The sequence below is a fragment of the Pavona decussata genome, unplaced genomic scaffold, assembly GCF_977016875.1.
Source record: "Pavona decussata unplaced genomic scaffold, jaPavDecu1.1 SCAFFOLD_71, whole genome shotgun sequence".
Classification (NCBI taxonomy): domain Eukaryota; kingdom Metazoa; phylum Cnidaria; class Anthozoa; order Scleractinia; family Agariciidae; genus Pavona; species Pavona decussata.
Window position 1 is genome coordinate 1,460,756 of NW_028145490.1, and position 25,295 is coordinate 1,486,050.

Below are 25,295 nucleotides of genomic sequence, written 5' to 3' on the forward strand. Positions count from 1 at the left end.
TAGATGAAATAGCACATTGGTTCAACGCAAGTATTGTGTAGTGTGCTTAACGTAGATGTTACCTCGGGTTCGAGCCCCACTTCTACTCATCATAGTTTTTTTCTTCTTTTCTCGGCTCTTCTTGTTTCCTTTTTTTAATTCTTTCTTTAGATTTCCACCAGTTTAGTCAACAGCTGCCAGCTATTTGATTTACGTGCGCTTTTGCCCGTCAGCACACACACACAAAAGAAATAATAAAAATAATAATTTCCAAATCAAGTACGAGAGCCTCCCTTTTCCTTTATTCATGAACACGAATTAATTCCTTGGCACCTTTCATAATACGACTGGAATTTAATGTTACAATATAGCTTGAATTGAGTACAAGCGTCCTCAGACAGGTGCTTTTTACAGATTTCTACGTCTGAAAACCCTAACTAGTTCGGATTTTATAACTCGCTGCAGTAAAAATCAAATTAAACTTCACTGATTATTTACACTACTGAACGGTAGTTATCTATCGATTAAGAATGAATTCTGCGAAGCAACGTGCACATGGTGGAATTGCAAGCTGTTCATTCTGTGGGATTTGTCTTTTGAAGTGAAAGGAATGCTAGCGCACTGCCATCATTCCTGTTTCCCTCTCATCGACGACCCCTCCCTTGACGTACACCAAGTCGTGCTTTGTGGTGCAATAAATCCGCGTATCTGCTGTAAACTCAATGTCCTTACTGGAGTGACTCTTTAGGGCAGGAAGGTGCACGGGGTCCCGCAAGCATTAAAGGTAAAACGTGCCACTGGATGATTTGAGGGTTTTATCTGAAAAATGACCTCTCCTTTCTCTGCTCCGACCCAAGCGAAGGTGGATGTGGCGGGATTAGTGAATGAATTTAATAATGGTCAAGTCTAGTTCAAACTGCGATAAAAGTGCGGAGCTTCCACTGTCAATACCGATTATAAAAATACCATGGATCTTCTTTCCTTGCAGATGAAGAGTCAGTTCAGAGTATTAATTTCACACTGCCGTGCGGGTACTTTTGGGATCCTCGCGGGTCAAATTTTTTCTTCTCAGTTTTCTAGAACGTTAAGTGCTCCTAGAGAAAACTAAAGGCGTCAAATTTGTTCTCTACTTAAAAGCTTTTTGTAGCCAGAGAATTAGCAGAATTGATTTTACCAGTTCTGCCACCAAATGCTCAATATTTCCTGACCGCCACTCTTAAATATTCAAAATTCAAGTCTTGTCCAAACTCCGCATTGGGGGTAACAAAACAAATTGCTTAGTTCCGTAGAAACTAAGGGTTCATATAGGAAAATATTTACATCAACTTTCCTCATTTTTTTTGCCTCACCAAGAAGGCTTTTGGCCACTCTTTCAATGTCTGGGTTGCCTTTGCAGCACTGGGAAACATGCTCTCTATAGCGTTGTTGAACTCCAAGTTTTTCTATCATTTGCTTAGGGATCCCCCTTGTTCCATTGAAAAATCTTTTCAGGTGAGCTATGAGGGACTCAATAAAAATGCAGATATAAATGTAGGTGCATTCCTTAGCTCCTCCATATAAAATAGGAAGAAGACGTACAAAATTATCGAACAGAAGTTGAGCTTTTTCCACTGATGAATGTGAAACAGAAGAACAATGCAGGAATCTCGTAGCTGTTGCTAGTAATGCAAAGCAACATAAATGGTCTGGCAGGAAAATGTCGGCAAAAACAGCTTTGCAAAGACAGGGAAGACCCGTAAAAAGCAGAAATAAGCGAAACTTAGAAGCTTTCCAATGCTTCAGGTCATTTAAGCTACGAGGTCATCCAGTTCTGAAATTTAAATGTCAACAAGCTGTAATCCTCCCCATTAAACCCTTCTTGGAACCATCTGTGGAAAAGTTGTCTCTTGAGGACATTTTCACAGATGCAAAGCATCCAATCTATGGGGACGTTATCTGGAAGTGACAGGAGTCTGCCAAATACATTCTTCCCCTTTATGCCAAAGATACATGAACCCGATTGTTCTGCAATTTCTGGAAGTCTAGGACATTCCTCTGCTGTCCTGATAGGAAATCTGGTTGTAGTGTATTTATAAATGCGTGTTCTTAGCTCATTTACATATTCATCAGGATGCTTACTAGTGCTGCAACCAAACTGTCCGTTATACTGCTTCAATTTCAACAACAATGATATAGCGGGTACGTCAGGGACAAGATCCTGAATGCGCACAACAGATGGAACCAGCTCCTTAGTGTCATTTTGAAATTCACAGCCATTGCCTAGCTCGTACAATTCATTGACAAAATTCCTTAAAAACACAGGAATGTTGGGTTTTGTCTTTCCACATGATTCGTACAATCTTAAAAAGGTCTTGAATTTTAGCAGTCGTCTTGAAAAGTCCTTAAAAAGTACTTTATTTCTCTATTAGGTCTTAAAAAGTCCTCGAAATTTCGTAATTTGTTTATTCCATATCACTTTTCTGAAAAATTAAATGATTTTGCCGGGTAAATTTGTATATTGGCGACTAATAACTGGCGATAACAATGCGACAAATGGTCGGTGTAACACATGTGAGTATGCATGAAACGAACTTTGTTCTTTGCCTCAATTTCATGTATGTCTCACCAGGTCATGTGAGGTTTGTCCACCACATGCGTTTGATTTCAGGGGCTATGTGTTTCGTCGTGTGTAGCATTTTTTTAAGCAAGGTATTTTTGATTTTCCCTTCGTTTGCAATTTAAATGAGCGATCAACCAATGTGTACTTAATCATTAATGGTTAACTGGTGCAAAGTTAAGCTGGGTGAAAGGATTCAAAGGCGACAAACACAAGATCATGTGTTGTGTTTGTAATGAAGTGATCAAAATAGAAAACATGGGAGAAAGCACCTTGAAGTCTCACATGAAAAGGGAGAAACACAAAAAGAAATGCTGGAACTGGATATAGACTCACTTGGGAAGTCAACAGATTATTTGAGTGTCAAAGCTGAAGAAACTGGGCAGCTGACTCTTGACAATAAGTCCAATGCTCTTTAATAGAAAAGCAGCCAAAGATAAGACTCTTCAACTGAAAGAAGTTGAGGACAAACTAAATGGAAAGTTGGAAGCTCTAAAAGTCTGCTGAAACATAAAGACTGTATCATTTTTGTTGAACAATATTGTATTGCTGTATCTGCATTTCAAAATTTACTTCTGTACTTGACGTAAGTGCAAGTAAAATAGCCAGTGGTTGATCATTTTACAGAATTTTTGTACTGAGACTAACTTCATCAACCAAGGCTGGACTATTTAAAAACCAGAAATAAGTTATGATTGAATTGAGTGTTTTAGGTGTAAAAAAGGGGACGAAAATGTTCATATACTGAATAAACATTGGTCCTTTAAAACTAGTTTTTGTCCTTAAAAAGTCCTATAATTTTGTTTGTCTGAAGTTGTACGAACCATGTTCCATACCACAATCCAGTTAGAAGAGTTGAAAACAGGTACCTTACTTCTGGAGGTAGTTCTACATTTTATCAAAGGGGCACCATCACAACTTAAAACTACTGAAAATACAGTTCGTGAATCTCCTGCTCGCAGCATGTTTTGAATAAATGCCTGGTACACCCTTCCATCTTGTATATCTCCTATATCATTTGAAGCTGTCATCATCTCCTCTTTGCATTCCAATTTTCTGTAAATTATTTCATAAATATTGTAAGTTAACAACAACCAGCCTGATGGTCATGTTTCAAGCACTGCACAATTTGAGAAAAGAATTTGCATGAGGATGGGTTAATTCAGTTCCCTCTCAGCTATGGCTAGTCCCCAGTTCTCTCCAAAACCACAGCTGGGGGCAGAGATTATAACTATACGCTGCTTATCACTACAAAACGTTTTCACTGGTTGTGGCAAAAGAAGTGGGCATGCAATCCTCTGTGCAGGGTTGGCCTTGGGTTTTCAGGTATGCAGGAGGATTTCAAATTCAGGGCCCTGTAGTTCAAAGCCTGATTAAGCTAATCCCGGATTAACAGGAACTTTGATTCCAGGTTAATTACAAACCAATAGATATTCTTTAAAAGTATTTTTGTCCCTCAGACATTCCTTTACCATTAGCTTAAAATTAGCTTTTAAAAGCGCCTTGCTGTAACTATCAACTATACCTATGCAAGATAGAAAAATTCGATTTTCTCAAACTTCGTCAATGAAGGGCTTTGCTAACTTGTTACAAAAATTGAACTTTCAAGTTGTTTTGATTTTTATTTTCTTGTTGGGACGAGATTTAGGAAATTCCTCCATAAGCATCTGAAATCAGCCTTAAAAATCACACTTTTATCGAAGGCTAGTAAGCCAAAATGGAAACCGTAGAAGGAAAAAGTAACCCATGCCATTAAAATATCATTTAACGGCTATTTACAGCTGTCAGGTTTCAATGAATCTCGATCTTGAATTTCTAATGAAATTTCCAAAATTATGCCTGGCGGAAGTATTGCGTGACGTTAAAGTTTTGGCCAGATTCATGGGCGAAAAAATCGATCTGGTACATGGATTTTCCTATCAAAACAATTATTTTAGCCAAAAGTATCATTTTATCTTAGCTTTTACCTAAAATCTAGCTTGGGTAAATGAAACGGCAAATTACGATAGCAGTTGTCACGGTAAATTTAGAAATAAAAGCTCGATTCTGTGACAGATCTACGTAAAATAGTCCTTTGTGTCCCTCAAATATCCGAGCGATATAATATATCCAATGTATATTTCAATTTCAGCGAGAAGCGACCATTTTTTTTTGTTGCCAATTGCAAGCGAAGTGGTTTTAGTTTGACAAGAGGTTTAAAGTGAAGACCGAAAAACACTTTATGGAAAACTTGTGTGATACATGGGTTTACCTATCGAAGCTATTATTCCAGCCAAAAGTATCATTTTATCTTAGCTTTTACCGCCTTTTACCGAGAAAGTAGCTTGGGTAAATGAAATGACAAATTCTGCGAGAGCCAAACCAAAAGTTAGCCAGTTAAATAAATACCTGTGTGATACCAGTTCTCGTCTGTTTAAATCAATTATCAAGGCAAAATGACCATTTTTGAGGTTTAAGGTACACGTTTATTTTGAATTGCGAAAGCGCCTAGCAGTGCACGCAACATAATATCAGTTTATAAATCAGTATCTACAAACAACCGGAGGGAAACTTATGTTGTGTACAGTGAATTCAAGTACTTCTTACCTCAGTCTGGTTTATCTTGACAAGAAAATCTTTACATCTTAACGAGTAAGTGGATGGTGTCTACGAACCGTTCATTCAAAACAATTTGCCAAGTTACACATTAGCAGCGAGCCACAGGCTTCCCAAGTTTTCTTTTGGACTGCACCCGAAAATTGTACCCCACCTTCTGCTCATACTAGATATCAAACCACAACAGAAAAAATTCTCGTGCAACTTGGATCACACCGTTATACCAGGATTGTAAACGACAATTACACCTGTTCCGCTCAGCAGCAGCAGAACTGATTGAAAACATGAAAATGGTCTGTTTGAAGCCTAACATGATCGCTTCCAAGGAGGTTGTCTTTAATTTGAAAAACATGCAAGGAACCCCCTTTTATCATCGTTGGTAAAACGATTAGTCAAGATTTTGTTTGAAACTTGTCTGTTGCCCCCGTCCCTTATATTTTGTTCCACTGCAATCAAAGGGTTGCTGATAAAAAGAAAACTTTTTAATCAATACAGTTAAAATTATAACTACAAGCACTTAAATGCAAGTACAGTCGAAATTAATGAGGTGAGGCAGACCCCGGGAGCCATACCACAGCCAAGTCTCCTCGACCATGAAAGTAACTGTTTACAACAAATTCATTAAAGAAATCACTATGTGCAAGTGAGGTGACCCTAAGAGCCATCAGCCAAGTCTCCTCTACCATGAAAGCAACTATTTACAAAGAGAGGATCCGTTACAAGAAATTACCATGTACAATTAAGGGCAAGGGAGATCCCCTGGATTCATGCCACAGCCAAGTCTCTGCGACCATGAAAGCAAACTGATTTACAAAAATCCAAGATAAATGGTATTTAAACTATGTGACAGTCTTTATGTAAAGACTATATTTCGACATGTGATGCCAAATCAACTGATAGCTATATCCAGTCAGTAAATAAATATTCCTGACAAATGATAAAACAATTCTCATTGGACTGAATTCAGGACATTGACAGGAGCAGTCCTTTGAGTGGCCGGGAGCAAGGAATCCACCAAATATATAAATGAATAAAACACTAACATTACCATGCGTGGTGCTTGAACTAAAGATTTGAGTATCGTTTTCTCAGGGAGATAAAGATGCATCCCATGTTTGGTGTATCACTGTAGTGCTCTTAGGTCACTTACAGCATTCGCAAGTGAGAACAGGTTCATCCAGAGCTGCGATGTACTCCGCTTTACGTTTTTGATTAAATCCTGCTGTTCGTATGTCAAAAAAGTCATATTGTGCTCAGCATGGAAATGCTCAGATGTTTAAGGCGATTTCCTTTGTACATGGCACAAATATCCAAGTTATTAAACACTATCGGATGGAGCAGCTGTACTTGGTCAAATACGACTTGTCTTGTGGCATCCAACATTTGTTGTTCTTGTGAAGCTGCGATATCGAGCTCCGTAATATCACACTTATGTGACTTTGCTGCAATTCTGGAGATAAAGGACTGTACCTGGTGTGGACTGAGGTACTCTTCGCTGTGAAAAAGTTTCCAACCGTCCATTTTCTTAGCGGATCTCATGTCTCGAGCTACAGTACTGGGGTCCTGTTTTTGCCCGGTTGCCTGGCCAAGGTTTAATTTTTTCTCCAGGTATCTACGCTGGGTATCACTAAATCGCGTGGCCTTTCTTGTTGTCTTCAAGGCCAAGCCCTCGCGTAAAGTGTTGGTACTTTCAGGGGTGTCGTCCAGTCGCCTAAGTACTGCGGAGATTGCCACACTGGTTCCCTCAACTAAACGAGCATGATATTTCGTTTTTGCTAAGTCAAAGAGAGTGTATCTCTCAGGCATCATCTTACACTGCCCAAATGATAGGTGCTTCTCCAGACTGGAGTGACGCTGATACATCTTAACACACCCCTCATTTGGACAAGTAAGAGGCTCACCTGAAGATCTGTCCGGCAGTGTTGGCTGCTCATCCATTATTTGCACAGCTTTCTTTGAACTTTCTTGCGAAACAGAAACAAAGTCTCCTGGGGCGAACTGTTCTTTAAAACAGCAATTTTCCAGGTAATTTGAAACAGCAAGGTACAGATACATTATTGTTAGGGATACTGGTGATACACTGACACCACATAATCCACAACGAGTGAGGGCATCTGAGCTCTGACTCAATTAGATTTTAAGATCATATAGCAAGATGCCTGACATTATGTAATTTACAAGTTTTAACGTGGCAAGTTTTCATAAACCAAACTGATTCGAAATTAATTTGTCATTTTAACTCATGTGACACCCCCAATAATAGTTAAAGTACAAATTAGATTATACAATCGCGGGAAGCATGTTGAAGGAGCAAGTAATCGTTTATTTTCAGGTGTTGTCGTCGTAAAAAAAATGTGACCTAATTAAAAGCATATAATCTAAAAAAAGAGAGCAAGGCTGATTTCACGGTCAGGGAAGTATATTTTCCAATATTTCGAAAGGCACGGCCTTTCTTCTTCAGGGTATGTTTGAGACTGACCCTGTGGCAAGATACGTTACAATTTAAACAGTTACAATAGATACCTGAAAAAAGGCTAGAGTTACATAAACAAAAACGTTACAATTTGAAATTTGAAAATACAACTGGTAAATAGGTATAAGCTAACGTTACAATGTGGTAGACAAAAACAAAATACGTAACAATGAGTTAATTACATAACTTAGGAAGATGAAAGACGGGAAAAATGTTCATGTCTCATCTCTCCTATTAAGACCTAAGGGTTCAATAGTTTGACCTCTGTCGATGAGGTATGCCTCTCTAGCTTTGCGTACACTGTCACGATTAGATTTGATGAGTTCAAGGGGAATTAGTAGCATGTCAGAAGCGTTATGGTCGTTAGAAAGAAAATGTTCTGAAACTGTGGTGGGTTTGGAACTGTTTGTTTGTTTGTCGACTGATCTGCGGTGTTCGTTAAAACGGTCTTTAAGTCGTCGTTTTGTTTCTCCTATGTATTGTTTGTGGCAGCGGTTGCAGTGTACCATGTAAATAACGTTTTTAGAGTTACAGTCTATATGATGAGTAATATGTCTAGTTTCGCCGGTAGAATGAAATGTGTAGCTGGTACGTCCGTCTGTTATGTAGTTGCAAGTTAAACAGTTGTCCCCACGTCGAAAAGATCCATGGGGTAGGTTGTTTTGTGTGGGATTACGTAGTTTGGCGCTAACAAGTAAATCACTCAGGTTGTTAGTCCGTCGGAAGGCAACAAGAGGTGTGGCTTTGAAAACGTTAGCGCAGCGGGGAGATGAAGATAGGATGTTGAAGTGTTTGTGAATAATGGATGATACAGAACGAAGGGCTGGATTGTATGTGACAACAAGGGGTACTCTTATAGGTTGGTTGGTGTCGGAGGTGTCTTTCGTAGCTATAGCGTCGGAAAGTGGGATGCCGTTAACACGTCCTATTTCTTGGTTGAGGAATGAAAGATTGTATCCCCGTTTGTTGAGATAGGTTCTGAGTTCGTTTGTTCGGAGTTTAAAAGTTTCGTCAGAAGAACAAATACGTCGAAGTCTGAGAGCTAAGCTGAATGGAATGGCTCTCTTAGTGTGTCTAGGATGACATGAAGATTGTAACAAGTATTGATGTTTGTCAGTAGGCTTAGTGTAAAGGTCGGTAGTGATAGTGCCGTTATAGAGAGACACACTGACGTCCAGAAAGGGTATAGATGTGAGAGAATAATTGGATGTGAATTTAATAGTGGGGTGAATGTTATTGAGATAAGTAGTGAAGGTTTGGAGGTCGTCGAGAGAGTGTGTCCATATCATGAAGATGTCGTCTATGAAGCGCCACCATATGTATGGTTGAAATGGAGCACGTAGTAATGCGTCCGTCGCAAATTTGGCGAGAAACAAATTGGCGTAAGAAGGAGCCATTCTGGTTCCCATAGCAGTTCCGTGAGTCTGTAGATAGTGTTTGTCGTTGAACGTAGAATTGTTCATGGTAAGGATCATGCGTATGAGGTCACATAAAGTTTCGGAACTTATGGTAGAAGGGGTGCGGTTACGTGTTTCGAGGAAGTGTCGATACGCGTTGATGCCTTCGTTATGAGGTATGTTGGTGTAGAGAGAAGAAACGTCCAGAGTGACAACGTTGTAACGTTAGCTTATACCTATTTACCAGTTGTATTTTCAAATTTCAAATTGTAACGTTTTTGTTTATGTAACTTTAGCCTTTTTTCAGGTATCTATTGTAACTGTTTAAATTGTAACGTATCTTGCCACAGGGTCAGTCTCAAACATACCCTGAAGAAGAAAGGCTGTGCCTTTCGAAATATTGGAAAATATACTTCCCTGACCGTGAAATCAGCCTTGCTCTTTTTTTTTAGATTATATGCTTTACAATTTTTTTGCTGATTAGATCCTTCACTACAGGATCCGGTACTTTTATTTTGTCACGGTGGTCCTTGCAAACACAGTTTATCACTGTTTTTTACTGACCTAATTAAAGCCCAGCAAACCATAAGTGGCGGCCACCGCTATCGGTACAGGATCATCGAAGATATTTAGAAAAAAGAATCCAAATTTAAACTTGCACGTGTTTTGCTACTGCCTTAACTTAATCATAAAATTAACCTCAAGAGTCAAGTCAAAGACGGGCGTAAGGTGAGCAACCTTATGGCAAGCCACTGCATTGAAAATTGCCTAGGGACAAAAGTGTGATTGTTATATCCTTAGTAGGTTTCATAGGGGTGGGCTCCCCACCCCCCAAGGTTCAACCCCCTACAGTTTTACAAAACCAGCTTAAACGGCAATGGTACCCCTTCATGCATTTACACAAAATTAAAAATTATTCCCTTTTCCTTGTCTCAAAGATTCGCTTGAGACACATGCCAGCTTTGTTGGTTCCTGAAAAGTGATATTTCTCGGGAATCATTTGGTGTACTACATAGGTGACATATCTTAGGGTGTTAATAACATCATTGCTAGATAGCCGTAAAAGTGGATCCACAGCCATACGGTCTTTGTTCTGTACGTCATCTGCCCTCAGAAGGCAGCGTAATTGCTTTCAAAGTGTTGGATTTCTGTCATCTCTTAAAGTCTGACCCACAGCCAAACATCCCCTCTCACCTCTTATAGTCCATGAGCCAAGGCCTGAAAAAGTGATTTTCGTTGCACCCCCCACGGGACATAGTGATTTTGGTATCAAATTAAAGCTTGTGGACTGTATTTTACAAATCTACTTGTTGCCAATTATGTAACTTGTGCTTAAGCGAGATATGTGACCATTTCCATGGGAGGGGTGGGCTGGGGGGATTTGCTCCCTGTGAATTTCACACAACATAAAATGATTCATAATTCTGCTGAAACTCAACCAATTTTATTCAAATTTTCCGTGTAAACATCTTACACCATCCCCAACAATTTTTAGTATGTGTCATGCATTTTCATGTTTCCATGGAAACGGTTTTCATGGAGATCATTGAAGAAATGCAGATTTTTACTTTCTGGTCAACTGATATAGAAAGCTTCAATAAATTAGCAGATGTCTTCACATTTAAGTCAAAACATTCCCATTATGCCGAGAATACACCATCATTAGACTCTCTTGAATTGAGAAACTTTCATCATTATCTTTTCGATAGGATTTAAAGGTACAGGGCATCCATTGTTAAGATGGATGGGGTAGTAAGGAAGCATTATTTTGCAGAAACTGTGGAAATTCATATCCCTCCAACCACTGGTCAATATCTCACCAAATATGCGTCGGTTATGTACCACACTTAAAATAACAACTTGGACACCTCAGAATTAGCTGTCTTGTTGTCATGGCAACGGTTTCTAGAGATGTCTAAATACCCTATGAAGTTGCTTTTAAGGCATATTTTCTAAAGTAAAACTACTCCGAACATTACATAACCACTTCCAACTTGCTAAAGATCTCACATTTCAATAAACGATCCTGACATGTAAGATTCTTGCGTCATAAAACAATCTTGCTTAGCACCCAGGAACTTGTAAATGTCATTATCAATGCTTGTGAAATAAATCATTCAGCACTAAATTGCATCAATTGCCGTAAGCAAGAATAGCAGTTACAGCAGTGTGTTAAAGTAACTTGGGTTGAACCACATGAATTTCAAAAAAGCTAAACGAATATTAATACTCATGCACATCTTCCTAGTTGTTCTTAACTTCATCTTCGTCTTTATCTTCCTGTTCCAAAGAACCCCTTGCTCAGGCCTCAGTGCATGGAAGGCGCACAACTACTTCCAACTTGCTAAAGATCTCATGTTTCAGTGAACAGTTTCACATGTAATATTCTTTGGTCATAAAAGAATCTTTCTTAATTGACAACAGTGAATTTGCGAATGTCATCAATACCTCTTTTGAATGTCTATTGAGTTCTCAAGTCTGTTATGGCATATGTTATCAACAACAACAACAACAACAATAATAATAATAATAATAATAATAATAATCTGATCAATGTAAACATCGATACCATGAACAGGAGATACCAGAGGTTATCCCTATCGAGGGTATCCCCTTTTATATCAAAGCAATTTTTAAATCAACTCAACTAAACACAAGACAAATCAAATCAAATCAAATGTTAGTTTTTGAGGAGAAGGGAAAACCAGAGTAACCGGAAAAAAACCTCTCAGAGCAGAATAGAGAACCAACAAATTCAGCCCACTTATGACGCCGAGTCCGGGAATCGAACCCGGGCCACATTGGTGGAAGGCGAGTGTTCTACCACTGTGCCAACCCTGCTCTCTAAGGCAATTATACAACGAGTTATCTTAGTTCAGTTTAGCAAGTTGTGACTCATACTGCCTTCCATTTCTAGTTACTGCATTTACCTCCTAACCTTTTTTTTGAAATAAGAACACATTTAAAAGTTGATATATTTTCAAACGTTATATATCAATACTTTTTGACTGTATTCCATTTGAAAATACACAAACTTTTTTTAAACTAATCTTTGATTAAGCAATTTATGCAAAAGCACTTGAAGTAATTTGGAGGAGCAGTTTAGATGTCTGGTGGTTCGGCTGGGCTCCTTCCACACAATCCGCGCCTTTGTAGCAGCCATTGGAAAACGGTTTGGGGATGCTGGTCTTGCTGATATACCCGTTGGAATTGGTATATTGACGGCTCTGGTTCTGTAGCTGGTTTACTAGAAGGAAGGCACTACACCCAGGCCATGCATAGACATAAGGTAAGGAAATAGCTTTTTTCAAGCCTATGGGTTTGAGGAATTTAAGGAATGTGGGAGAAGAGAGAACGAAAAGAGGGATTCTCGAGGTTGCAGCAACCGGAGAAATAGCAACAAAAATTGCAACACTGTGCAATAGTTTTCAAGAGAACAGGCACATTACGGTGGGAACCACAACAGACGGGAGAGAAAGTGGCAGTACAAGATGCGAGAAGTTCTGATCCCTTTGACACCCCCCACCCCCACTCAATTTTCTGCATAGAAGAATTTTCTATGATTCACTGAGTGAATAATAAAAAAATCTGTTAGCTTTTATTAAGATGCATGTTTTGCAGTGACTGGGGTTTGGCACGTGGCGCCAGAAGCATGACAAGCCCATCAACTATGCCCGTAAGTTCCTTGAGGGAGATCCGCAGAGCGTTTGATGCAAGGAAGTTTGATAAGCTACTGTCAAATCCAGAGTTCCTGAAGATCTTCCGTCTTTATGGTGAGTGCTCAGAAGACAGTAATGGCCTAATGGAAGAAATAGCCCCAACGCTGACGGATTTCTTTTGTGCTACCAAGGAAGGCAACTGGAAACTCCACCTAGATTCTGTCAAATGGTTTTTTGCCTATGACCACACGAACTTTGCCCACTACTTACCGGTCTACTTAGTTACCATGGGATCCTTTAAGATACTCACCCTGAGGCACATCAGCTACTGGCAGATGGAAATTTTGGCATTCAGAGGTCAACATCCCATGGTTTCTCTCAGCTACCAGCCGGCCAAACCATTGAGCAGACTGTCAATAGAAACACAAAGACGAAGGGTGGTATAATAGGATTCAGTACTAATACGGAAAGGTGTAGCCGAACGATCAATTTTGATGGCTCACTCACATGCAGCGCTTACAGACAAGTGCAGACTGATGGTATCCATGGATAAAGATCAGGATAAAGTGCTTAAGGAAACTGGCTGTACACGCATGCAAAGAAATAAGGCAGATGTTAGGAAAGTGATGGAAGTTGTGCGAAACTGGTGCTATCCGTTCAAACCGTCTGACGATCTCATCAGCCTTGGTTCGGGGTATGTAATTTGTTGCTGAATAGAGCTTGGAGTGTGATCTTTTGGGTAATAATAATAATAATAATAATAATAATACATCAAAGGTGCAAAGGACAAAGGGAGTAGCCGGGTCTCTTTTGTTACAGATCGTCTTCACACCAAGAATTTTGGCTTCTATGAGACACCGTCAAAGCTCAATTGAGGCATGTTTCACCATGAATAGAAGAAGGCATCAGTGAGAACGGGAGGCAGGAATTTATCTCTCAGAACAGATAGGAACTTGTTTGCTCGCTTACTGATTATTGGTCAGGGTGGACAAATAGATCTTCGAGAGCTACTAAAACATGAACTTGGTCTCTCCCCATGGTCTCTGGCAACGTGAGATGGCTCGCTGGCTAAAACTAACCACGCAGTTTTCTTGAAACTTCTAAAAGATGGAGTAGAGTGCTTGACAAGCATACCGCCTAACACAATGGCTATCAACATGGGTGCCATGGCAATGCTGCAAATGATAACAATAAAGTGTAGCAGATCGCTTTGCAGACCTGGCAGAGATGCCTCTAACAGGAATCTTGGCGCTTACAGGGACGGCAACAAGGGTGGACTTTGTTGCTGATTAGTATTCTGATTTGTCAATTAAGAACACTGAAAGCAGGAAACGAAGTAGAGACAGGTAAGTCCTTCTTGCCATAAGCAGTCACCAGCAGCCCTGCCCTCGCCAGTGGAAGACGTTTATGTCAAATGGGACGAACAAAATAGGGTAATGCACTTTCTCATAAATGAGTGGTCAACTAGCAAGTATGAAGAGGAGGTTGGAGCACGTACCCTCAATGTTTCTCATGGAAACAACTGTACACAAATTGAAGTTGTTGCTGAAAAGATTTTGCGCAGTGTTGCCTTGCAGCTCTGGAGCAACCAAGAAGACGCTAACACTTAATTGTTTTTGCGTGCGTATCATGCCTCGTCCTGTAGGCACACATCAGTTGCCATAAGCTCATCAAATACTGATATCGAAGCGTGTTTCCACCTGACAAATTATCTCGGCATGCATATCATTGATCAGTGGAACACGATGCAAGTCTCACCTCATTAGTGTGCCAAGTGACGCTGTTAGTACCTTCATTGGCACGGGAAAGGAAAGAAGAAAGGCTTAAAGATTGTGATGGAAAAACAAGACATGACAGACAAACTTGAGGGTATCGGTGAAGAAGTGGAACGAGGACGTGAAGGGATTGCAAACTGCAAACGTAGAGCATTTCGTGTACTTCCATTGTACAGTGGCAGTGGCGCAGAAGGAATAAATGAGATCAGATATGATGTTCTGTAAAAGCAGGAGTTTACAGGCTTATCAGCTTCCCCCAACAAAAGTAGCTCTTAAACAACACATAAAGCGTGGTAACTATTTAGCCTATCTGTTGATGAATTCCTTACAAAGGTCCTTTGAAGATCAAAAAATCCAAATGTCCAAGGATGGTAACTAAAAGATTGACAACTTGGATCCTTTTGTGCGAGGGGTTCTTTGGAACAGGAAGATGAAGACGAAAATACAGATGAGGACAATGAGGAAGATGTGCATGAGTGTTAACATTCGTTTAGCTTTTTTGGAATTTATGTGGTTGAGCCCTAGTTTCATTTACACACAGCTATGACTGCTATTCTTGCTTACGCAATTAATGTAATTTAGTGTTGTACGAATTTAAGCACAAGTATTGCTTGAATAATGACATTTACAAGTCCTTGAAGGCTAAGCAAGATTGTTTTATGACTAAATAATATTACATGTTCACTGAAATGTGACATCTTTAGCAAGTTGGAAGTGGTTATTTAATGTTCTAAGTAGTTTTCCTTTAGAAAATATGCCTTAAAAGCAACTTCATGAGGTATTTAGATATCCCTAGAAACCGTTACCATGGCAACAAGACAGTTCTGAGGTGTGGAAGTTGATATTCTAAGTGTGGTACATAACCGACGCATATTTGGTGAGATATTGACTAGTGGTTGGAGGGATATGAATTTCCACAGTTTCTGCAAAATAATGCTTCCTTACTACCCCATACGTCTTAACTATGGGTGCCCTCAGTACCTTTAAATCCTGTCGAAAAGATAATAATGAAAGTTTCTCAATTCAAGAGAGTCTATTCTCGGCATAATGGGAATGTATTGACTGAAATTTGTAGATATCTACTAATTTATCAAAGTTTTCTATATCAGTTGATCAGAAAAGTAAAAGTCTGCATTTCTTCAATGATCTCCAAGGCGACCGTTTCCATGGAAACATGAAAATGCATGACACATATTGCAAATTGTTGGGGATGGTGTAAAATGTATGCACACAATATTTGAAAAAAACTGGTTTCAGCAGAATAATGAATCATTTTATGTTGTGTGGAATTTGCAGTAAGCAAAATCCCCCAGCCCACCCCCCTATGAAAATAGTCACATATCTCGCTTAAGCACAGGTTACATAATTGGCAACAAGTACATTTGTAAAATACAGGCCCCAAGCTTTAATTTGATACAAACTCACTATGTCCCGTGGGGGGTGCAACGAAAATCAATTTCTAGCCACTTTCCAGAACTTGGCTCATGGACTATTAGGATGATAAACCAATTACCGAAGCTGCATTTTAAGCTCTTTCCAACATTTACCCTCTCCAGAAAGAACACCAAATATTGTAACGTGGGGTCAATACTTCGCCCTTCTTGCATCTTTAAGATAAGCTCCATGGCTTTTTTGTTGCCTTCCTTGCAATCTGTTGTTAGCACCAATACTGCTCATCATAGGCAATGCTCTCCAGAATCGTGCATCGTTGACATGCTCGAAGGGAGGGTATATGGCTTGGTTGCTTTTGTTCAACGCATGAAGTACAGACTTAATCATTCTCTAGGCATTCTTCACATCGTCTGCGGCATATGCCTTCTGGTGGGGGCTGAACTGTGTGCTCTTAGCTGGCATACGCTCCAAACAGGCTTTGCAAACTTGGAGAATCTTAACTTGTTGAAGGAAAAAGTTTGCCATATCCTCTCCTGTTTTACCTGATTTAGGGAGATAACTTACTGCCATAGGCATACTTAAATTGTTGCAGAGAAAGGTGATAAAGGAGACGTTTGCTTCTGTAATAATGCTCTCGCGCAGAGGTTGGGTTTGGATTGTCTCTGACAAATTTGATGTCCACATCTTGTTTTAGCCCAACATTTTTCTCAATTTTTCATCGAACTAAATGCCTAGTTTAGGAGAACTGCCATCGTTTTCCATAGCCAGGCCTATAACTTTGACAGATTTCGTTTCAAGAAACGGTGGAACATTAGACATATCTTCATTTGCCAATGCTAAAAAAGCTAGATGAAGATTTTTTAAGACGCCGCTTGCAGTTGTATATCCACCCCTCTTTTTGTCACGAGTTCTTTTAGATGGCCCTCCCAAATTAAATGCGGCATCCTCTGCGTTGCTGATTCCCCCTCTTCCTTGACTGTGGCACATGGGACCTCCCAGAAAATTTACGGTACTGCCGCCACCCAAGTACTCAATAGTATTGAAAAATTCAACAATTTCGGGATCATATTTGTGGTCATAGTTAATCATGATGTATACCATATCCTAAAGATATTTGTACAGTATTTTGTCCTTAGGTATTTTGCAACTTTGTATCAAATCATTGAGTTTAATGCAAACTTCATCAGCAACTGTTATTGTCAGAGGGAAAATTTTCCAGTCACTGTCAGGCTCGTCAGCAACGGTCTCCTCAGCATCATCAGAAATTGATGCATCAGTTGCCAATTTAATGAACAATTTGTCTACCTCAGAATCTGATCTGATCTTGCTGAGACGTGTAAAATCATGGTCAGATACGTCATGATCGAGTTTTAAATCATCGCATATGCTATGTGTAAACAGAAAACTGTAATCAGTTTAATGATGACATCTAAAAATGTAACTCTGAAGGCAAATCTAGCTAAAAGAATTACAAAAGTTTTTTGGTCATGAATTCACGGTAATCACGGTAATTACGAATCTTTTTGTTGTCTCTGTTTCATAGTCACTACTAGCTGATTTTACATCTGTATCATTATAATCACATGTTTATATACTTGAACCACTGTTTCTGTGTCACTGTACTTAGCAACCTGAGGTATGGAGTTACAGTCGGGGGAATCTTTATATCACTGATGCAAATGAGAGACTAATTAGACAGTAAACCACACATAATGCTGATAATGGAAACATCTGAAAACTAAATAAACACATATCAACATGATGATCCACATTTCAATTTATTTTCAGGTACAAACCAGTTATGAAAATCAATATCTGACAACGAGTTTAAGAGTACTTAGGCTGTACTTATTCAAATAAAGAACAAAAGAAACTATTGCTTGTCATGCCAAGCTCTCTTTTTCGATGTTAACACCTTACTGACATATACCATACTAGTAATGCACGAGTACATTTTTCCCTCCAAAGCAAAAACTATTATATAAAAAGTTAATCAGTATCAAAAGTTAATGTCTTAGTTGAAAAGCTGCCAGACCCCAAAAAAGTTGAGCTTGATACTTAAAATATTGCTCCCTGACACATAGGAGATAATGCACCAGTAAACTTTTAAGAGAGTGCGCTATTATTCCTGGCCGTGGACATGCAGGTGCTTTATTGCTTCACGCAGCAATGCCTGCTCTTCGCTTGCCTGCAGCGGATGCTACTTTCAGCAGGGGTTATCTCTATAATAGACCATACGAGACCAAAAGGAATGAATTTCTATTCCCAGCTGATGACGAGCTACTGGCTGCACCAGAGATTCCACCTGTACCAGAATTAGGCAAACCTTACATTTTATGTGACGCATCACAACATCACAGTAAGAAATTCCGCGGCGGCGTATCGTTTGTAGCCTTGGGAAGTTTCTTGTTTTTTCATTTAATATTTATAATTTTAATTTTTCTAGTAAACATGCTCCAGTGTACAAGTCTAATGCATGGCCGGGAATGGACAGCAAAACTGCTCATGCCCCCCAATCTGACATCCATTGAACCAAGATTTTAGAACATTATGCTGGCTTACTGAGACTCACTGGCAATAAGCCACTTTCGTTTATTGTGCTCCTACATATACATGTATTATTTAATTAGTAGTTCGGCATGTAATGTTGCTGTTGTAGGTTCATAAGAATTTGAACCCTGAATGAATTTCGTGACATGGTGTCGATTCTGCATGGCTGTCTTGCTGGTAATCAGACAACTACAGTGGAATATGCATCAGAGACTAAAGAAGTATTACAAATGGAGGATCCAAGTGATTTGCCTCTCGACAGTAAGTAGTGTACTTGACAATAATTATAAAAACAGTTGTTGTTGTTTATCAAGGATGCTTCAACCATTTTGACTAAATTTATCTGAAACTTTTCCAGTGCGACTTACCCTTTCACTCCCAAGATTTTTATTGGTAAATGAATTCTCATTGCTGACTGCCATGCATTCCAGTAAATTATTGTTAGGTCTGAGAATTTTGTGTTACATCAGAAAATGTCCACTAGTTGTGGACGGTGGAGGTTTTTGCTGGTGCCTGGACTTAGGCTTTGACATAAATTATAAGTAAGTAAGGTCAGATTTTTGTTTGGTGGCAGGGTGTTTAAGGTGACATCTTAACTCAAACAGCTTTCTGGTGGCTCTTAACCCCTCCCAACAATTTTTATCTTATCATGCTGACCACAGTTCCATAATTGAATAATGGAGTCACCAAGCGTGGACATTTGGCACTTCAGCACCTTTTGTTTTCCTCTATCTCGATTAAATTTGCTTAAGCACTGACACACTTGCCAGGGTAGGTTAAGACCATTTGCTGAAGTTTGTTGTCACTACTTTGAGGTGTGGATGCATTGCAAGTAGCAACCAGTGGTCATGAGATATTTCCATCTTTGACGTCTCGACCATCCAGAAGTTCTGTGTTCTCAATGCACAGTCCAATCATGCTGATAAATGCCAAAAGTATTGTATCTGGAGTCTTCTTTGACAAAATTTCTGGTTGGCGGTGGACTTCTGACATTGCATGCAGTGGCTTTGGCAGGCGTAGGTATTGCCCTTTGGCCTTGGAGAAAAGGGCTGTAAGGAATAAAATTAACGATAATGATGGCTTTGTTATTTGTGTGGTTTTAAACGTATGTTTTTTTACAATTTACTCTCTTTATCAACATAGAATTAGTCAATATAGAATTTGTTTTCAATATGACCTATACGTGAGGTAATCCGTTGCTGATAGTCTGCTCTCTGTACTCGTCAGTAGCCATTTGAAAGTATACTATAGTGAAGAAGGTAATGATTTTCCAGAATTGTTGACAACATTAAAGGTCTAACTGATAGTTGTGTACAATATACAGACGTTTCCACTGCCTTTGAAATATTACCATTGGAAGTTCACATTGGGCTGAATTATTGACTTACCGCAAATTAAAGAATGCTCTAAGGACTCTTTCTCTAATATCGCTTGGCATAAATCATAGCATAAAAGGGTACATTCCGTTTTTATCAACAACTAGACTTTATTACTCCAATTAAAAAAAGTTATTAATACATTTAGTTGATTATGAAATGTTAAGGGCTTACCAGCTCCCTGAAATAACTAAGAAGCTAAAAATGTGCAATGGTAATGTCAAGCTCAGACACGTTTGCTTCTGTTGAAGTTTTTTGAACCTTTCACAACCAGAAAGATGATATCTTCTGGTTGAAAAAAACACAAAGGTAAGTTGTGTTACCTCTGTTAAAGTGTTACATTAAGATATTTAGTACTCATATTTCTTGCAGTGATGCAGTGCAATCGGGTTATGTATAATAGGTTTTTTTAATTTATTATGATGGGTGGTCGTGCTTATTTGAAGCATGAACTTAACAAAATATGACAAGAACCACTTACTATTGCCTCTATTGCCAAGTGAAAATGGCGGAAAAAATTACATAATAGATGTAAAGTCTGCATGATGAATAGCAGCATAACATGTGCGTATCATGCGTGGAAATCCACCATATTCTGCGTAATTTACACGCAAATTACTTTCACGTAACTTGCAAGTAAAAAATTACACCCTAATGCTATTCTTGTGCCCAGTACTGTATTATCTAAGTATAAATACAAAATTGCCCTTCTGAAGTGTGTTGCTTGTTTTTCAGCGCAATTTTTGATAACAAAGACCTCTTCAGTAATTTTTTATTCGAATTTGTTCTGCCACTAAATAGACAAAATTATGCTTTATTAAAGATTACTCTGTTGTAACTTTTAATATGTTGGTTAACATATGCGTTTTATGTTGAAGTTATTGGTAAGAGCAGCTAATTACCAAGATTGTTTGTGAAGTTCTCTGGTGTTTCCTTAAGTTCTTGATTTGCAGATATTTCTAGTGCACCAAATGCCTTGTAAACCTGCTCAGGAAATATCCACAGGAAGCATGATGCCAGACCTTTATCCACAATGCCTGACGCTGTTGTGGTTGGCTTTGTCATGCCACACGGTATAAGGCATGTACGTGGCATATTAAAGATGGCATTTCCTGACACTATAAAGGAACAAAAAAAAGTGCCGCATGTATTGCATCTTTCTAACTCCTTTTTTATGCAAATTTTCCTACACTAATGTGTGGGTTATAAGCTGTTGCTTATGAAAGTTCTGTGGCCCAACAAAAGGGTGATGCACCAGTTGAAGTTTACATCCTATATGATATTAGGTGACCACTGAAAATGCATTAAACTTCTTTTTCGCCCCATTTTTTCCCTTCTATGAAGGCAACACCCTTTTTGTCAACCCAAACAAGATGTTACGTCAAGAACAAATGCATCAGACCCAAACAATGTGGATGCAGTTCCATCATGTGGGACAAACCTCATGGTAGGGTGGAACAATGAGGCATGTTAGACTACAGTTTTTGGGGAAAACTTTTGCTCATACCACTGGTATTTAAGACACGAGATTGTTTCGTTTTTCTTGTTGGTTGGATACATGTGTATTCTATTGAGAAAAAAAAATTGACTTGTTCTGATGATTGTTCCATGATGATTCAAGTTAGACCACATGGCACCCAACTTATAACTAGGCCCACCCCAACATCTCCGTCTCCATTTACAACATGCTGTCGTCGGTGCAACTTCACCGCGTCTGCCTCCTGGTGGATTTTGAAGGCTTTTTTTATGAATCAAACCTTTTATTGTCGAGAACTGGGATGGGGTAATTCCAAAGGTGTTCTCAGCAACATCAAGTACAAAATGCCCATGCACCTCGCACAGTTGACTGCCCAAGATAGAGTCACCGCAAACTACGTGATAAGATGCATACACGGATTAACATTTTGCAGTGATCCCATCGAAGAATCCAAACCTTAGCCCTGCCTGCACGCGGATCTTCTACAATTGTATGAGCGTCACAAGACCCCTGACCAACCCCTGGAGGGTTATAAAGAACGGCAAACCAGAAAAGGACACACTGAACCAATTGCTCCACATTTCCCCAAAGCTTAAGTTAGTCCTCGCCTGGTTCTTCTGGGACATTAACATGCAGGTGATTTCTACTGTCAGGGTTGCCACTCATCAGAAACTAAAAATTCCCTGACTTTCCACTGACCTGTAATAAGAATTAAAAAACATCCATATTTACATTTGCTTTGTTTTGAAACTGTTAATATTTTTCTCTCTGTTTTCGACGTCTTCACCCTTTTGACTGGATTTTGTGCACAAAGAAAATAAAATTCCGTGACTTTTCACTGACTGTAAAAAAAAAATTTTCAAATTTTTTTGTTAGGTGTTGAGTTGCTGACTATTGTGTATTGTGGGGAGCTCTCTTCAGCATCAGATTGCAGATACAACACCGGCAAAACGGTGATCATAACAAGAGTAAGCATTTTTCTTTCACTTCGGTTGGATCAGTTTGCGGTGGTTGGTGAATGTATGCATGGCGTCCATGGGCGTTTACACTTAGGGAGACCGGCAGAGTGCAAAAAAAGAGGATTTCATGTTACATGCAGGCAGTTGAAAGGAAATAAACTGCATACGTCTGGGAACATATCACGAGAGTGTTGGAAGAAGAAGCAGCATTGATGAATTTAAATTCGAACGAAGGGGTTAAAGGCAGGATGTATAAGGCAGTAACAATCGTAGAAGTACTTAAACTATTCCATTGGTGATGTAGTGAAATGAAAGAAACTCAACTGGCTTTCTAAATGAATGGTGATTTTATTTTAAATTGAGTCTGGTTGTCACAGCAAAAACCTGCGAGTAAGAACGTATAGTTTTGGAACTTAGTAATTGTTGTCTATTTCTGTGAAAAAAAAAAAAGATCTTACTTTGAACTCTTTGCGTTTTCCTATAACTGAGAGCTTATTGTATTAAAGATTAATTTTACGAAAGAAGAGCCTGGTTTAAACTGGAAGGTTTAGACGTTATTTTAAGCGTGTCTTTTAAACCGGCTGTAATTCAGGTTCCTACTCCCGGAATTGTAGTGTATAAATTTAACAGAACTTTAAGATGCACAGCAGGTCACTTATGCGAGCCAGGATGGCAGTACTGAAGGAAAGAAAAAACAAAGAGTTCACCACTATTATTGTTGACTGGTGATCAACCACGAGGTGCTACATAATAAATAATGTTTGCTTCAAGGGGCTGCCTTGAGTGTGGGATTAAAAAGGAGCAAACAGGAGCAATAAGACCTCTTTGGGTATTGGAGGATGCTTGTGTGGTATATGTTTAAATTTAGAACTCTGGGAACACATCGCTCATGTCTGATGCTGAAAGACAGGAGAGAATGATTCTCTGGAAGCTGCGTTGTTTTGCAACAAGACAGATGTCATCTCCTGGAGGAATTATAACAAATGGTGATGCAAGTGGTCAAGTAATATAAATGAAAACTTGAGGAGCAGTTTTTAGATATATTGTAAACATTTCGGGAAAAATACACTGGAAACTAGACCACAAACTTGATTGCCACCCCCTTTTTTGTTTAGTCTTTTGGCAGCAATGCTTCGTCTATTTATCATCTGGTATAGTGTTTTTTGGTGGCTTTCTTTGCTAAATAAATTTAGAGCCTAGGTACTCCCATGCATAAAAGTAACGGAAATGCTTGTGTGAAATTTTGAAAACAACCCCCTAAGAGTGGCCCTTTTTTTTTTTTGCCGTGGGTTCTTACTTATTTTTATCCTTAAAAAGGCACGAAAGAAAAATAATCGGGTTCGTCCATTTTTTACCATTCTCTGAGCTTTATAAAGCAATGGCATAGGTCCCTAACACTTCTTTTACCCAAACAGTTAACCCTCTTGGTGTAGCTAGGCAGATATTAAAAACGAACTCCAGAAAAAGAGTGCTCACCCAGACCCAGGGATTATTGCTTATTTTTTCCGAAATGTTCTTTTTAAAGCCTTTGCCATCCCAAACTTATTATCTTACCTTGACTAAGATTAGAAATATCTTTATTCTGTCTGTTTGTAACTCGCAACTCACAACTGCAACTCTTCGCAGACCCCTTACCTATGTATGATGGGACACTTGCAAGAAGGCAAGATGTTGGCTGCACTGAGATCTATCAAGGGAGCTTTTGTTGGTTTAAATTTCTTTATTCGACACAACCACTAAAGGAACACTCTTCATTCCTCTTGAAAACGTTTTACGGAATGTAAATTAAACTTTAAAAAAAACTACACGAAATGCTACTTAAGGTTTTGTCACTTGAGGATAGCTGTGTTGACGTGTCTACCCTGATCTCTAAACTGTTGCAATATTAATAACTTATCACCACAAACCACCAGTGTATCATATACAGAGATATTATTTATTTATTTATTATTTTTTATTTATGAATTCATAAAGTGATCACTTCATTTTCTTAGTACATTCTACTCCCTCATTTATATCTTTTTCTTGTTTTATTCTGCCCGCTTCGATGAGCTTTTGCTACCTGTGGTCCAGTGTATTTAGTTAAAGAAGTTGCATTTCTCTGTATTTATAAGTTTAGTGTACTTTTAAATTTAATGTACACTTACTGACAAAATAATAAAGTTTGTTTGTTGATGGTTAAATGTGGCTTTATAGTTGAAAACTGGTATTTCATATTAAAACTAGTATTTTCATATTTCACTTGCCTATAGACAGTAATGTTGAAACCTGAACCTCAAATGTTAAACAAAACACCTGTTGGTGCTAAGAGTACACCTAGTGGTTCAAGTCGCATTCCAGTGAGTAGTAAATAAGCGCGGTTTAGTCCACAACCAATCAGGACACAGGGATTGTACCATGTGACAGGAATTGACCAATCAGCGTGAAGCAGTGTGACGTCACAAAATTTATTTTAAGCTATGACGTCATTTCAGAGCTTGGCACATGCACATGCGTGTCAAGGGGTCAAAGGTCAATCTAGACGACACTTGATGTACAATCAACAACCTTTAATGACAAGAAAAAAAGTCTCACTGTTTTACATGTTAGAGTTCAATGTTTGGAGTACAAAAAATGTTCGCAGTTCGATGTCTACACATCAAATCCTTCTTCATTTGCTATGTTAATGTTTTTGATGGTCCATTCGCATTCTTCTCTAATTTCTTTGTTGATCTTCCAGTTTTCACGCACCAACATTTCTAGTTCCCTTAGGTACCATCTCACTCCTCTCCATGCATTTGATTTCTTGAGGAATTTACACCCTTCGAATTGGCTGGGTTTCTTTACCATACTGCGTATGGCACACACGAAGAGTGGCAAAATGGGCCAACGACTCTCATCTGGGCCGAGAAACTTTTCATGATTGATGAAATGTAGAATGCGAAGTGAAGTGTGAGCTAGCCCTCTAGGTTGTCGATTTCCCCAGAACGACTTTTCCTTACCTCTAAATATGTCCATAAAGTTCCTCAGGAGATGTTCCACCTTTTCTCTGTCAAGGTTGAATGGAGCAGGATATGACAGGGACAAA

The 25,295-nt window shown here is 39.0% G+C and overlaps 1 protein-coding gene and 1 long non-coding RNA gene across 6 annotated transcripts in view; one reads left to right on the plus strand and one right to left on the minus strand.

The window, feature by feature from the left end:
• The window catches only part of LOC146477242 (uncharacterized), a 135,630-nt gene extending 113,083 nt beyond the window's left edge, over positions 1-22,547 (plus strand). For 4 of the 5 annotated variants that reach the window (XR_014865416.1, XR_014865417.1, XR_014865411.1 and 1 more), the window contains exon 5: positions 22,146-22,347. This is a non-coding gene — a long non-coding RNA (uncharacterized LOC146477242). Of the gene's footprint in view, positions 1-22,145; positions 22,348-22,368 lie in introns of those variants that run through there. The other variant, XR_014865412.1, reaches the window with a different exon arrangement.
• LOC146477244 (uncharacterized) lies at positions 6,245-9,946 on the minus strand. Its single transcript, XM_085113506.1, has 2 exons — positions 9,605-9,946; positions 6,245-7,529 (listed from the first exon to the last, which is right to left on the minus strand). Exon 2 carries the CDS (start codon positions 7,223-7,225, stop codon positions 6,413-6,415), a length of 813 nt encoding a protein of 270 aa, XP_084969632.1. The 5' UTR covers positions 7,226-7,529; positions 9,605-9,946; the 3' UTR covers positions 6,245-6,412.
• Positions 22,548-25,295: the final 2,748 nt, after the last annotated feature.

Bases quoted from the DNA above. Each gene is read 5' to 3' on its own strand.
- LOC146477244 (XM_085113506.1), bottom strand. From the start codon at position 7,225: ATGTATCTGTACCTTGCTGTTTCAAATTACCTGGAAAATTGCTGTTTT.